Here is a 12,909-nt window from a genome sequence, read left to right as displayed (position 1 = left end):
GAGTTGTGAGGGTTTAAAGGAGGGAGGGGGGTTGGGGTGGGGGGGGGGGGTTGAAGCCTTAAAGTCACATTTTGCAAATGTTCCTTTGGTCCCTGCTAATATTACAGTAATACCGGATTAATGACGACAAACAAATAATGACAAAATGACATGTACAGCATGGCCTTTTTCATCCTTGTCTTGATTTATGCACCTGCACCTTGGCCATGCAAAAGACATTAGTGTAACACCATCCAGGTAAGATAAATTTTTGTGTTTACATAGATTTGCTTTCTTTCTGCATGTCTGAGTCAAGATTTGTGTAAATGAATGGTGTTTTACTTCTTTGCAATTTGTTTGTGATTGTGTTTTTATCCCCCGCCGCGTGGCGGAAGGGGGATATTGTTGTCCGGCCGTCTGTCCGTCTGTCCGTCAACATTTATAGCTGTGAGTGTGATAACTCATAAACTGTTCGCCATATCGATTTCAAATTTGGGTCACACATGTACCACCTGAAAAGGAAGAACCCTATTGATTTTGGGTGTGGCCGGATCCAAGATGGCTGACTGGGGTGGCCATCTTGAAAAAAAAGTTTTTTGTCATAAATGGAAAAACGCTTATCTGATTTCAATTATTTTGGGTTATTACGTTCTTCACCCCTGGGGAACTTTTTCGAGATGTTGAGCAAATGGTGTCTTGTTTCCAATTCACCTCCCTCGTGATCTGGCATATGTATGACCTTTTTCATTCAATGGCGGGGGATTCCCCATCTCTGAGAGTATATAAGTTTTATTCAATCCTGAACCGCTGGATGGAATAATTTGAATACTGGTGGTTGTACTTCCAGGGTACACGGAAGGGTTTTATGTGGTAAAAAAAAAATTAGCACCAAAGTGGTTTAGGATGGGGTGATGCTCCAATTTTCTCAGTAAATATGTATTGCGCAGGACCACTTGGTGGAAGCCATTATACACATCATAATAAATACGCCATATACATCATAGAAGTGGGGGTAATTGATGGACGGGTTCTTTGCTAGTCTTGGAAAAATTGCTTTGCTTGCATCACCAGCCCTTCGAGGCAGACAGAGTTAACATCTGAAAACCATGGAAAACTATCGATGATCTCTTCAACATATTGAATCTTACAAATAGAAAAGACAAGTTCAGCAGAACCAATTGCAAACTTACAGATACCGTGGATTTACTTTATCTGCTGAATAATAAATTTGAAATTGCATTGAATATTGGAAGCATTTCTTTGGAAAACTGAACAATAAAAATGAACCACAAACTATTTTCATCGAATGAGGCCTCAGTGGTGTGAAAGGTGGAAAACCACCCTGTCTTACTTTTTATCCCTTTACAGTCAACCCTCAAATATCGCAGGAGTTAGGTTCCTACAAAATGCCATGATAGAACCATGATCGTGGAAACCAAAGGCCAATTGAAAAAGGGGGCTTTTTCCTGGGCTTCAAGAAAATATCGAGGAAGGGGGGTTCAAAAAAATATAACTCGGGAGAGCGCGTTCCTCCGCCACGTAATGCCTGATCCACAAGAACATATTGGGCCCAATACATTTTTGAAATATCATGCTATACAGTACCATATCATTTTGGCCCTATCTCTCAATGGTGAAGAATCACTTAAAAAATTAAATAATTCTCTTCTCCAAATCCGAATTAGTATCTTCACCAAAATCGAATCAATTCGTCCTTGCCACACACCCAACCTGTCCATCAAGTTTCATCCGAATCCGTCCACAACCTTTTGAGATATCGTGCTATATATCAGTTTAGCCTGATCTCTCAATGGTGAAGAATCACTTAAAATATTCTCGTAGTCGGATCCAGATCTTCACCAAAATCTGATCAGTTCGTCCTTGTCACACACCCAAGCTGTCCACAAAATTTCATCCGGATCGTCCAAAACTTTTTGAGATATCCTGCACATAAAGAAACACACATAAAGGGGTGAAAACATACCTCCTTCATCTTTGGTGGTGGAGGTACTAAACATGTAAAAAAAAAAAAAAATATATATATATATATATATGTGTATATATATATATATATATATATATATATATATATATATATATATATATATATATATATATATATATATATATATATATATATATATATATATATATATATTGTTGCGAATTCGCGCCCGCCGGCGTGCGATCGGCTACGTAACTCGAGTCACGACCGCGTCGCCCACCGGATGGACAATTCAGTCATGACCCTCCTGGGACTACCGCCAGAAACCAGTCAGGGGTGGGGGTTTAACCCCACCACCACCACCACCCAGTCCGCAGTCCACCCGCGTGAGATAGGGTAAATCGCCGAAAGTCGATATACCTATGGTACTCGCACGCGTAATCTGCCGAGGGATGGGACCACGCCACAGGCCGACTCCGGACACGAACCGCTTAAGCGGTTCGTTCCGTATTTCAGGGCTAACCGAGCGGAGTTATCGACGGCCTTGACTGTTCCGATTAATTACCAGGATGTTGAAACCCACTACGAATCCCTTACGTGATGCAGGATGGAGAGTCCATTAAAAGAAGGAGACGAAGCAAAGCGGGAACAATTGGACAAGCACATTTATTCTGCACCACACGGCAGCACGGAAGGCACGTATAATACAGTAATACACCAAAAGCAATACACGGGAATACAATAAAACCAAAGAAACACACGTATGCAGTGGGAAAGAAATCAAAAGCAATGCACGAACGCAGATCTACAACTGAATAGGACTTGCACACGGCAACACTTACACAGTTTTACTTCACAGACTGGCGCCACCCACAGACATTTACACAAAAACCCCAAAAGAAAAGAAGTCGCGACTTCCCTGGGCGCGTCGTCCAGCCTTGGCGACCGCAGCCTCGAGTCCCTCCGGCGTGGCGCACCGAGCTCGTGCCGGGCGTAGCTCGCGTCGTCCGCCCGACAGCTCGGATGGGGTTTTTGGGGGTACTGGACCGGGTTTCGCCGCTATCTCGGTGCGGACGGGGTGGGGAATGGCAGGCGCTCCGTCCACGGACTGCACCGACTGGCTTGAGAAGCCCCGTGCTCAACCGAACCACGAACAGAACGGACGATGCACACACAGTACGATCCTTGGTCTGACAGTCTCGAGCCTCTCCTAGTTTCGAGCTTCTCCCAGGGCGATCCGATGCACACACAGTACGATCCTTGCTCCGACAGTCTGGGACCTCTCCTAGTTTCGAGCTTCTCCCAGGGCGATCCGATGCACACACACACACCCTCTACGCCCACGCCCTTTTGAAGGGTGGAGCTCCGCCCTTTGCCCCGCCCTGTTTCTGGCTCCACCTCCCTTCTGGAAGCTTCCCAAAAAGGGGCGTGCCCTCTCGTTCCCCCCTCCCCGCGCCGTGCGGGGGACGAGAGGAAAGTCAGTTTTGGCTCGGGGCCAGGGAATTATTCCCCCAAATTCAGGCCCCCACCTTTTTCACCTTTGATCTCTGGCTCAAATCGCACCTCCCCCATGCCAAAGCGCGGGCGTTTTGGGCGGGAGATATTCAATCTGCCACTCCGCACAGTTTCTCCCGTCCCGCGGAGATCGTGACCGCACGGTGCTCGTTGAATGGCGAGTGACGAAGATGTGGTGGCGTAGTTGTGGAAGGTGGCGTCGTCGAGTGAATGGCGTGATCGTTGAGATGTTGGTTGTGGCGATGTTCGTTGTTGTTCTTGCACCAAATTAACGACAGCAAAAGAAAAACGACTAACTGAAGAATCGTAGCCCGAATGGATCACATATATTCCCTCTATACAACGGGTTTGGGCTAACTACACATGAACTTACCGATATATCTCACCTGAGGACCCTTTATGGTGTAATGCGAATTTCCACAGCCGTAACACTACCCCTTCCCCTTTTTACAGACTCGTCCCGAGTCGTCAAATTGTCCTGTGCCATCATGTGTAGTTCTCCCCTAATCCGTTTTACCTTCGGATCCCTGAGTGCGACATTTCGTCCATTCGTGTCCCCAAAATAAATAACCTGAGGGCTGAGTAATTAACTAACAAACACACTCACTCAGACGACTTAAATAATATTGCCGGCGCCAGACAGACATGCCGGTGGCGCACTCGTATGTACAATACATCTTAACCTTATAATTTACACTAAACCATGGCCCAAGATCAATGGACTCTGCAGGGAGAAAAGCAGTTAGCAGGGAGCAAGGCTGCTCGCATGCAGTCTCTGGCTCAGGCAATGCAGATGACAGGGAATGTGCCCGGCTGCACACACGCAGTCCAGGACCTCCCCCTTTTAACAGGGACGCAGCGAACAACGGCGCATGAGCTGCGCAAATGCAGTCTCCTGGTGCGGCTGCCTACAGGGCAGTCCTTGCGGCACAGTGAACGGTGGATAGATGCAACACGGTGCATGGGCTGCCACTGCAGGCCCATGTTGTAGCTGCCAACAGGACAGTCCTTGCAAATTTTTGCGTCGATCCTGGTGCGCATGGCAATGAACAAGGGGGCGGGGGGGGGCAAATCAAAACAGAACGGGGGATGGTAAACGTGGGCAGTCGGCATGGCATGGCAAAGGTGGACAGGCAAACAAAGCCGGCAGAACAGGGCCGCTGCAGGCAAACGCAGCCGGCAGACGATCCGACCGGCACAGGCCTTGCAGAAAACAGCTGCAGACGATCCGGCCGCTACAGGCCTCGCAGCAAAACAACAGCCAGCAGACGAAGTTGGCCGGCCTCTCGCCGTGCAGTGTAGGTCGGTGGAAGGAGTGCGGTGGTGCTGGCCACACAGAAGGTGGGCTCGGACCCACCTACCTGTTTCCCTCCCACCTATCGCCTTTGCCTGTCTCTGTACCTACCCACTCCCTTAACTTGTCAAAACCCAATTTAGCCCCAACTTATTTTTTTGCTTTTTATTTTTATTTTTTACTTCCCCACTATAAATTCGTCCCCTAACCCCCTTTTTCGTCTCTGTTCGGCTAACCTATCTCGTCACCGAGCCTACTCCCAACCCCTACGTTCCCTTCCTGGAGGGGAATGAGGGAGTGCTGGCGTCCTGCGTCGAGGCCCAACTCAAGCCTCAGGATGGCCTCCACAGACTTCAGCGATCTTAACCCAAAGTGGGTCCAGCGGCCCACTACGAGAGCGAAGGGATGGATGGTGCAGAGGGGTACACTTCCTAATCCACCCTAACCATTAACTCTTAAACTACCCCGGGGCTTTCAACAAGCGCCTCTCGCTTAAACTATCGGTTCGAACAACCAAGATCCCCGTTGCCTGTGTTGGTGTCCTCGCAATTTCGGGCCTCGCCCCCCAATTTTCTGTCCGTGCCCTCACACGTCTCATGGCTGGGACGCGTGGTCCCTTGGCAGGCACTACCCTCTGCCGATTCTCCAACGATGGCACCCCCAGGCACTACACTGCCTCCGAGCCAACCAGTTCCCTAAACACCGGGGGAGTGCCCTCCCTGGCGACTCCCCTGAAACGCTCTCGTGGCAGGCTGGTGCCCCGGGCCCCTTCCCTGGGTGCCCGTGCCCAATGCACTGCCCACCGGCCAATGGCGCCCGGGGCCCCCACATCATGCGGGAGCACCCGTGCCCACTACACTATCCCGGCCCCCCATGGGCCCTTGGCCGACCACGGCCGACTCGCCCGGTGCCCGGGGTACCCACTCAGCGATACTCACCTTTCGCAGCCACGCTCCCAGCCCGTCAACAGGGCTCCTGCACCCCTCCAAACGGGTTTCGAGCCTACTTTCCCACCAACAACAAAACGACCTCCATTTTGTCAATTTAACTAACCCAGCTAACTCACTCCACACTGACCCGGGGTCCCTTGGGCGGGAATCACTCCTCCCCCCAATCACTCATTGCACCATGCATTCCCCAATCACTCCATTCACTCAGACCCGCTGGCCTCACTCACTCAACCTGTTTTCATGCAATTCTTCAACTCACACATCGCTGATTTCTGCCACCTGCTCACTACATCCCCAAACTAACTCGTGCTCCCACGTCATCCCTTAAACTAGTAGCACATCCTTTTAACACTACGTAGCTTAGCTATGTCCCCTCTACACATATAAAGTCTGTCTCTGTCCCCGAAGTGTCATTTCCCATACTCAATCTCACTAAAATCCCTCTAACTAATCCATTCCACGGTCCATTAGGACTTACCCCTGCCCCATGAAACCGGTCCAGCTAAGCTAACCCTTCCCCCTAACTCGTGTCATCCTGTGCCCAGCCAAGGGGTCTTCTACCCCTTGCCCGGGAATCCTGTTCACCCGAAGCGAGGCTTGCTTTTCTCAACTTTTTTTTCCTCGCGCAGCACCACCGCGGAAACTCGCAACATGCGCTCTTTTACGTGACGTCATGGCAGCTGTTCACGTCCCTCATCCTTCTTGGATGGCACCATCCGGCAGGGATTCACCCTCCTGCCGGATTCCAACCATACGTGCAGCCATGACGTTTCCCTGCGCATTACAAAAAAAAACAAGCCTCGCGTTTCGAGGGGTTCCCCACGCAAACATGTGCTCTGCCCATTGGAGCTTCACACAAGCTCACGTGGAGAACCCGTCCGGTCCAAATCCGTATCCTGCCTACCTTTTGTCCGTCCGTGGGATCGGCAACATTCACCGCTGGCGTTTCCGGACTGGGTTTCACTCCCGCAAGCGCGCACATGGCGGCCTCGTGCGAAGCATGGCCCGAACCTCGAGCGCGCTGCCGTGCAAACCCGGCGCGGTCCCCATTACAGCTACGACCGCTACCCGGCCCCTGTCCCTCTATCGCCGTCGTCGTCTCCATCGCACTCCCGCGTGCCACGAGACTCGCACACCGTGCCATTACACTCACACTGGGACATGCGGTGGTGTGTTCCCGCGTGCCCACCGTCGTCTCCCTTGCATATCGCTCTCTCACACACACGGTCTCTCTTGCACTCGGCCGTTCACTCGCACACGCGGTGACACTCACACGCGGTGCCTCATCCACACACGGTGTGCTTGGAAGCACGCACTCCGGCACACTCGCAACCACACCACTCACACACGGGACCGCACTCACCTTGCACCACACACACTGAGACGATCACACTGGGGAATCGGGTCACCTCTCGGGTTCCTGGGGCCTCTATACCCCCAAGCTTTCCGTGCACCCGTCCACAGCACTCACCCCCTCAACCTCGCAAAGCTCGACCAGACCCACCTGGTCGTGACCAGCTTCAAGGGAGAATAGCGTCTCCCTCCGTTCCTGAATGAGGCTATCCAGCTGCTCGCACCGGTCCCTAAACATTCTGCCAGCTCCCCCCCCCCCATGGTCCTCCACTACCCCTGTGTGTGTGTGTGTGTGTGTGTGTGTGTGTGTGTGTGTGTGTGTGTGTGTGTGTGTGTGTGTGTGTGTGTGTGTGTGTGTGTGTGTGTGTGTGTGTGTGTGTGTGTGTGTGTGTGTGTGTGTGTGTGTGTGTGTGTGTGTGTGTGTTCGTCACTAACCCCGTCCAATTCACTCTCTATCTCCCGTGTCTCTGGCAATACTTTCATTTCCTTCTTTGCCTTTGTTACTTCCCTCATCTCCATTTTTATTTGTGTCTCCTTTATCAGGGCCCGCCCCAATCGTTGTTTCATCCGTCAAGCGATGTCATTTAAGTCCCACACCACTAACGTTCCTCCTTGTGGTGATGTCACACGTCCCACATTATTGTATTGCTGTACTTCCTGGCTCCTTTTGAGTCGTTCCTCCTCTCGGAACTTCCTGAGTTCTTCGTTCTCCTTCCGGAGTTTTTCAATCTCCGTGGACGCCAATTCTGCTTCCTCTTCCAATTGGTTAACTTCAACCTCGATTAGTTGTTGTTTTCTCTTCCACTGTTCCTCCTGCTCTTCATTTTCCAATCTCATCGTTTCTTTTAATTGGCTCATTTCCTTCCTGTGTTTCATTCGCTGTTCTCTCACAACTCTTCCTTGTTTCCTCTCCTGTCCTTCCTTCTCCAGTTTCGTGGTTTTCTTCATTTGGTTAATTACCCTTTTGTGTTTCATTCGCTGTTCTTTGTCTATCTCCTCGCACTCCAGCCTTGCCTTTTCTTCCAATTGGTCAACCTCGGCTTCATGTTCCTTTTGTTTTCTATCCCATTGTTCCTCTCGTTCTTCCCTCTCCAATCTCGTTGTGTCCTTCAATCTCCTGATTTCTCCTTCCTGCTTCATTTGTTCTTCCTTCATTACTCTTTCTTGCATCTCATTCTGCAATCTCGTCATTTCTTTCAATTGACTTTCTTTCTCCTGTCTCATTCCTTGTTCTTTGTATTTCCTATTCCACTGTCTTCCTTGTTCCTCATTCTGCAATCTCGTTATTTCCTTCAGTTGGCTGACTTCCTTCTCCTGTCTCATTCGTTCTTCCATCATTACTCTTTCTTGCATCTAATTCTTTAATCTGGCCTTCGCTTCCAGCTGTTCAATCTGTACAGTGTGGTTCCTTATCTTTTCATTCTCCATTCTCTTCCTTTCCCCTTTTAACGTCCTCAGTTCGTTTTGTAATTTACTCTCTTTGGTTTCGTGTTCCAGTATCTCAAACTTTTTTCCATTTTTCCTCACTCTCTTCATTCCTTTTCTTGCACATCTCATCCCTTTCCCTGCTCATCTCACCATACTTCAAGCTTGCTCTTTCTTTCAATTGTTCTCTTTTTACCCCTTCTTCTCGTCTTCTTCTGTCGCGAACGCCTTGTTCTACCTCACACTCTAGTTGCTTTATTTTCAAATAGTGTTCACTTTTTTTCTCTTCCAACTTTTTTTCCCATTCTTCTTCCATGTGCTTTCTATCCCTGGAGTTACTAATTCGCTCCTCCTCCATTCTCTCTCTCATCTCGCTTGTCCCTTGTTCCCACTTATGGATCCTCAATTCTATTTCCCCCACTTTTCCCTCGAGTTCCTTGGCCTGTCTTGACTTTTCCAATAGTTCTTTCTTTAATTGTTTTACTTCCAGATCGTGTTTCCGTTTTTCTTTTTCGAGCTCGGTCCTCCATTCTTCCTTCAATTGTTTCCGAAGCCCGCCAATATCCGCCTCCTATGACCACGTGGTTTGACGCGGTGTCTGAAAACACTCGCCTCATGACGTGCCGTTTGCCGCGCTATAAATAGCCGCTCGTTCCGTGCTGCGCTGAGGTGCGATCGTGCCGCCATTGTGCGACTCAGTTTGCCGGCAAAGTCCGTGCTCAATAAATGAGGGTGAGCTCCCCGGTGGATTTAAATTACAAAAAGTACCATCCCGGGCCATGGATTCTATATTACTGCACATATCTAATACCCCTGACACCCTCTCGCTTTGAGACTCCATCTTATTTCACGTAACGGGATTAATTTTAAGAAGCTCGTAACTTGGAGGGAACGGGGGGGGGGGGGGGTCGCTTCGCACACTTCTGGTCCGTTCCCCGTGAATTTAGCTGGAGACCGAGAGAGTTTGTTTCCCGCTCGCTGACACCACTGTTACGAGGAGTGGGATGAGTTCGTATCCCATGACCTGACGCCAATGTTGCGAATTCGCGCCCGCCAGCGTGCGATCGGCCACGTAACTCTAATCGCGACCGCGTCGCCCACCAGACGGACAATTCAGTCGTGACCCTCCTGGGACTACCGCCAGAAACCAGTCATGGGTGGGGGTTTAACCCCACCACCACAACCCAGTCCGCAGTCCACCCGCGCGAGCTAGGGTAAATCGCCGAAAGTCGATATACCTATGGTACTCACACAGGTAATTCTCCGAGGGATGGGACCACGCCACAGGCCGACTCCGGACACGAACCGCTTAAGCGGTTCGTTCCGTATTACAGGGATAACCGAGCGGAGTTATCGACGGCCTTGACGGTTCCGATTAATTACCAGGATGTTGAAACCTACTACGAATCCCTTACGTGATGCAGGATGGAGAGTCGATTAAAAGGATACGAAGCAAAGCGGGAACAATTGGACAAGCACATTTATTCCGCACCACACGGCAGCACGGAAGGCACGTATAATACAGTAATACACCAAAAGCAATACACGGGAATACAATAAAACCAAAGAAACACACGTATGCAGTGGTAAAGAAACAAAAGCACTGCACAAACGCAGATCGACTACCAAATAGGACTTGCACACGGCAACACTTATACAGTTTTACTTCACAGCCTGGCGCCACCCACAGACATTTACACAAAAACCCCAAAAGAAAAGAAGTCGCAACTTCCCTGGGCACGACGTCCAGCCTTGGCGACCGCAGCCTCGAGTCCCTCCGGCGTGGTGCACCGAGCTCGTGCCGCACGTCGCTCGTGTCATCCGCCCGACAGCTCGGACGGGGTTTTTGGGGGAACTGGACCGGGTTTCGCTGCTATCTCGGTGCGGACGGGGTGGGGAATGGCAGGCGCTCTGTCCAGGGACTGCACCGACTGGCTTGAGAAGCCCCGTGCTCAACCGAACCACGAACAGCACGGACGATGCACACACAGTACGATCCTTGCTCCGACAGTCTCGAGCCTCTCCTAGTTTCGAGCTTCTCCCAGGGTGATCCGATGCACACACACACCCTCTACGCCCACGCCCTGTTGTAGGGTGGAGCTCCGCCCTTTTCCCCGCCTCGTTTCTGGCTCCACCTCCCTTCTGGAAGCTTCCCAAAAAGGGGCGTGCCCTCTCATTCCCCCCTCCCCGTGCTGTGCGGGGGACGAGGAAAGTCAGTTTTGGCTCGGGGCCGGGGAATTATTCCCCCAAAATCAGGCCCCCACCTTTTTTCACCTTTGACCTCTGGCTCAAATAGCACCTCCCCCATGCCAAAGCATGGGCGTTTTGGGCGTGAGATCTTGGCGGGAGATATTCAAGCTGCCACTCCGCTCCGTTTCTCCCGTCCCGCGGAGATCGTGACCACACGGTGCTCGTTGAATGGCGAGTGGCGAAGCTGTGGTAGCGTAGTTGTGGAAGGTGGCGTCGTGGTGTGAATGGCGTGATCGTTGGCGTCGTGTAGTGAATGGCATGATCGTTGAGATGTTGGTTGTGGCGATGTTCATTGTTGTTCTTGCACCAAATTAATGACAGCAAAAGAAAAACTACTAACTGAATAATCGCAGCCCGAATGGATCACATATATTCCCTCTATACAACGGGTTTGGGCTAACTACACATGAACTTACCGATATATCTCACCTGAGAACCCTTTATGGTGTAATGCGAATTTCCACAGCCGTAACAATATATATCATGTTAACATTGAAATAAACATGTAAATATATATATATATATATATATATATATATATATATATATATATATATATATTTTTTCATGTTAACATTAAAATAAACATGTAAATAAAATATATGCATTGTAAAATGAACAAAAACACAAGACTTTTACCTTTTTTAATTTATTTCAAAATAGTGAGGTGGGTGAGGGTAAACATATTACTTACTCGTTCGTAATTGATCTTTGCCATAAATGGAAAACACAAGACTTCGTTTCGGATGATGCTGTTAGAGGGGGAGGGTGTTGGTTCGAAAGATGTTGATGTAGAACTTGTGATGTTTGTTCGCTCATCAGTAGCACGATGAAGTCACCTGCTGCATTGCCACAAAGAATAAGGATAAAATGATCCTTAGCCACCTTTACCTGGAGCAGATCTTTCCTGCTTGGAGAGGAAGGTATCAGATGGCATTCTCTTCCAAAATAATCCCATCTCTTCAGTGTATACCATGGGTGAACTGGAGCCTTTGGCCCCCGGTGCCTCATGGAAACGGTGAAATCCAAAATGATTTCTCCCGTATCACCGGTCCTCTCAAATGGGTAAATCTGCAATGGTTTTTCCATATTGCCGCATTTGACTCACATTGACCGCACAGTCGATTCGTTGATCCCATAATGGCAGCTCACAGATGCTGCACTTTGACCACTTGCCAACCTATCCAACAACTCAATGTTTTGCCCAATGTCATAACCTTTCTCTGCCTTTTGACACTAATTTTGTCCATAATTTTACGTTTTGGCACCATTATTAACTGTTATGTGTCGACTAGATATTGCAGATTTAGTATTACAGAATCTCCACATGACATTTTTTGCTCAATGATGATTCATTATTTAACTTAACATCATTCCCATATGCTGGTCTGATTACTACAATGAACGGTGTGCAAGAAACGATAAAAAAAACTTGTAATGGGAGGTAATCGTACGCGCGGACGCAAACTATGACTCGTCTTGGCCTAAAACAAAACAAACCGCAATTGGCCGAAATGAAATACCGCGATTGGTTGAAACCCACGATATTTGAGGGTTACTGTATTTTATTTTGAGGGGAGAGAGCATCATGCTCACATAGTCCTCAAGTTTTGGAAAATTGAGAAAATATCCAAAAAAAAATTCACCTTTTTGATTAACGGAATTTACGTTCATGCATTTATACCTTCTGCAATTTCCTCTTTATTGTTGCATTTGATTTGTGAAATTGTACCTTTTTATTATCCTTGTCTTTCCCTTCCTCATGTTTTTTTTTTCTTTCTCAAACAAGTACAATACTCTCATGCTTCAACCTTAGTTGTTATAGTTTAACCATTGTTTTTACTTCGAACTGTTGAGCAATGTTGCAGTTTCATTTTGCAGACTCTTTAAATTGAGGACAACCAGCTGTGAGTGCATGAGCTCAAATTCACTTCTTGTACATGCATAACTTGATTGTAGTCTCTTTAAATTTGCCTCCCTATTAGCAAAACCTTTGCTTCCTTGTTTTTGGTGAACCACCCTTGAATTGCCCTCGCTGTCTTTCCAGCACTTCTGTCAGATACAGTGATGTCTGCGCCACTCATTTTGTTTGAGTGCCTTCCCAAGGTGCAGGAAGTGTTTGATTACCTTTGTTACCTACCCCCCTCGGCAGTGCTGGGCCTCCTGAAGGCCATCCAGGTAAGCAAAGGTCTGCTCAC

General features: G+C 48.8%; 1 protein-coding gene across 8 annotated transcripts in view; it reads left to right on the top strand.

The window, feature by feature from the left end:
* FANCI (FA complementation group I) overlaps window positions 1-12,909 on the top strand; it is a 202,576-nt gene that overhangs the window by 92,097 nt on the left and 97,570 nt on the right. For all 8 annotated transcript variants that reach the window (XM_085849819.1, XM_085849817.1, XM_085849818.1 and 5 more), the window contains one exon: window positions 12,759-12,889. In XM_085849819.1, the coding sequence (XP_085705945.1) occupies window positions 12,759-12,889 (131 nt within the window). The remainder of the gene's footprint in view (window positions 1-12,758; window positions 12,890-12,909) is intronic.

Source organism: Eptatretus burgeri, chromosome 12 (assembly GCF_056783735.1).
Source record: "Eptatretus burgeri isolate ZD-2024b chromosome 12, Ebu_testis_v1, whole genome shotgun sequence".
Classification (NCBI taxonomy): domain Eukaryota; kingdom Metazoa; phylum Chordata; class Myxini; order Myxiniformes; family Myxinidae; genus Eptatretus; species Eptatretus burgeri.
This window is presented reverse-complemented; position numbering and strand designations above follow the sequence as displayed.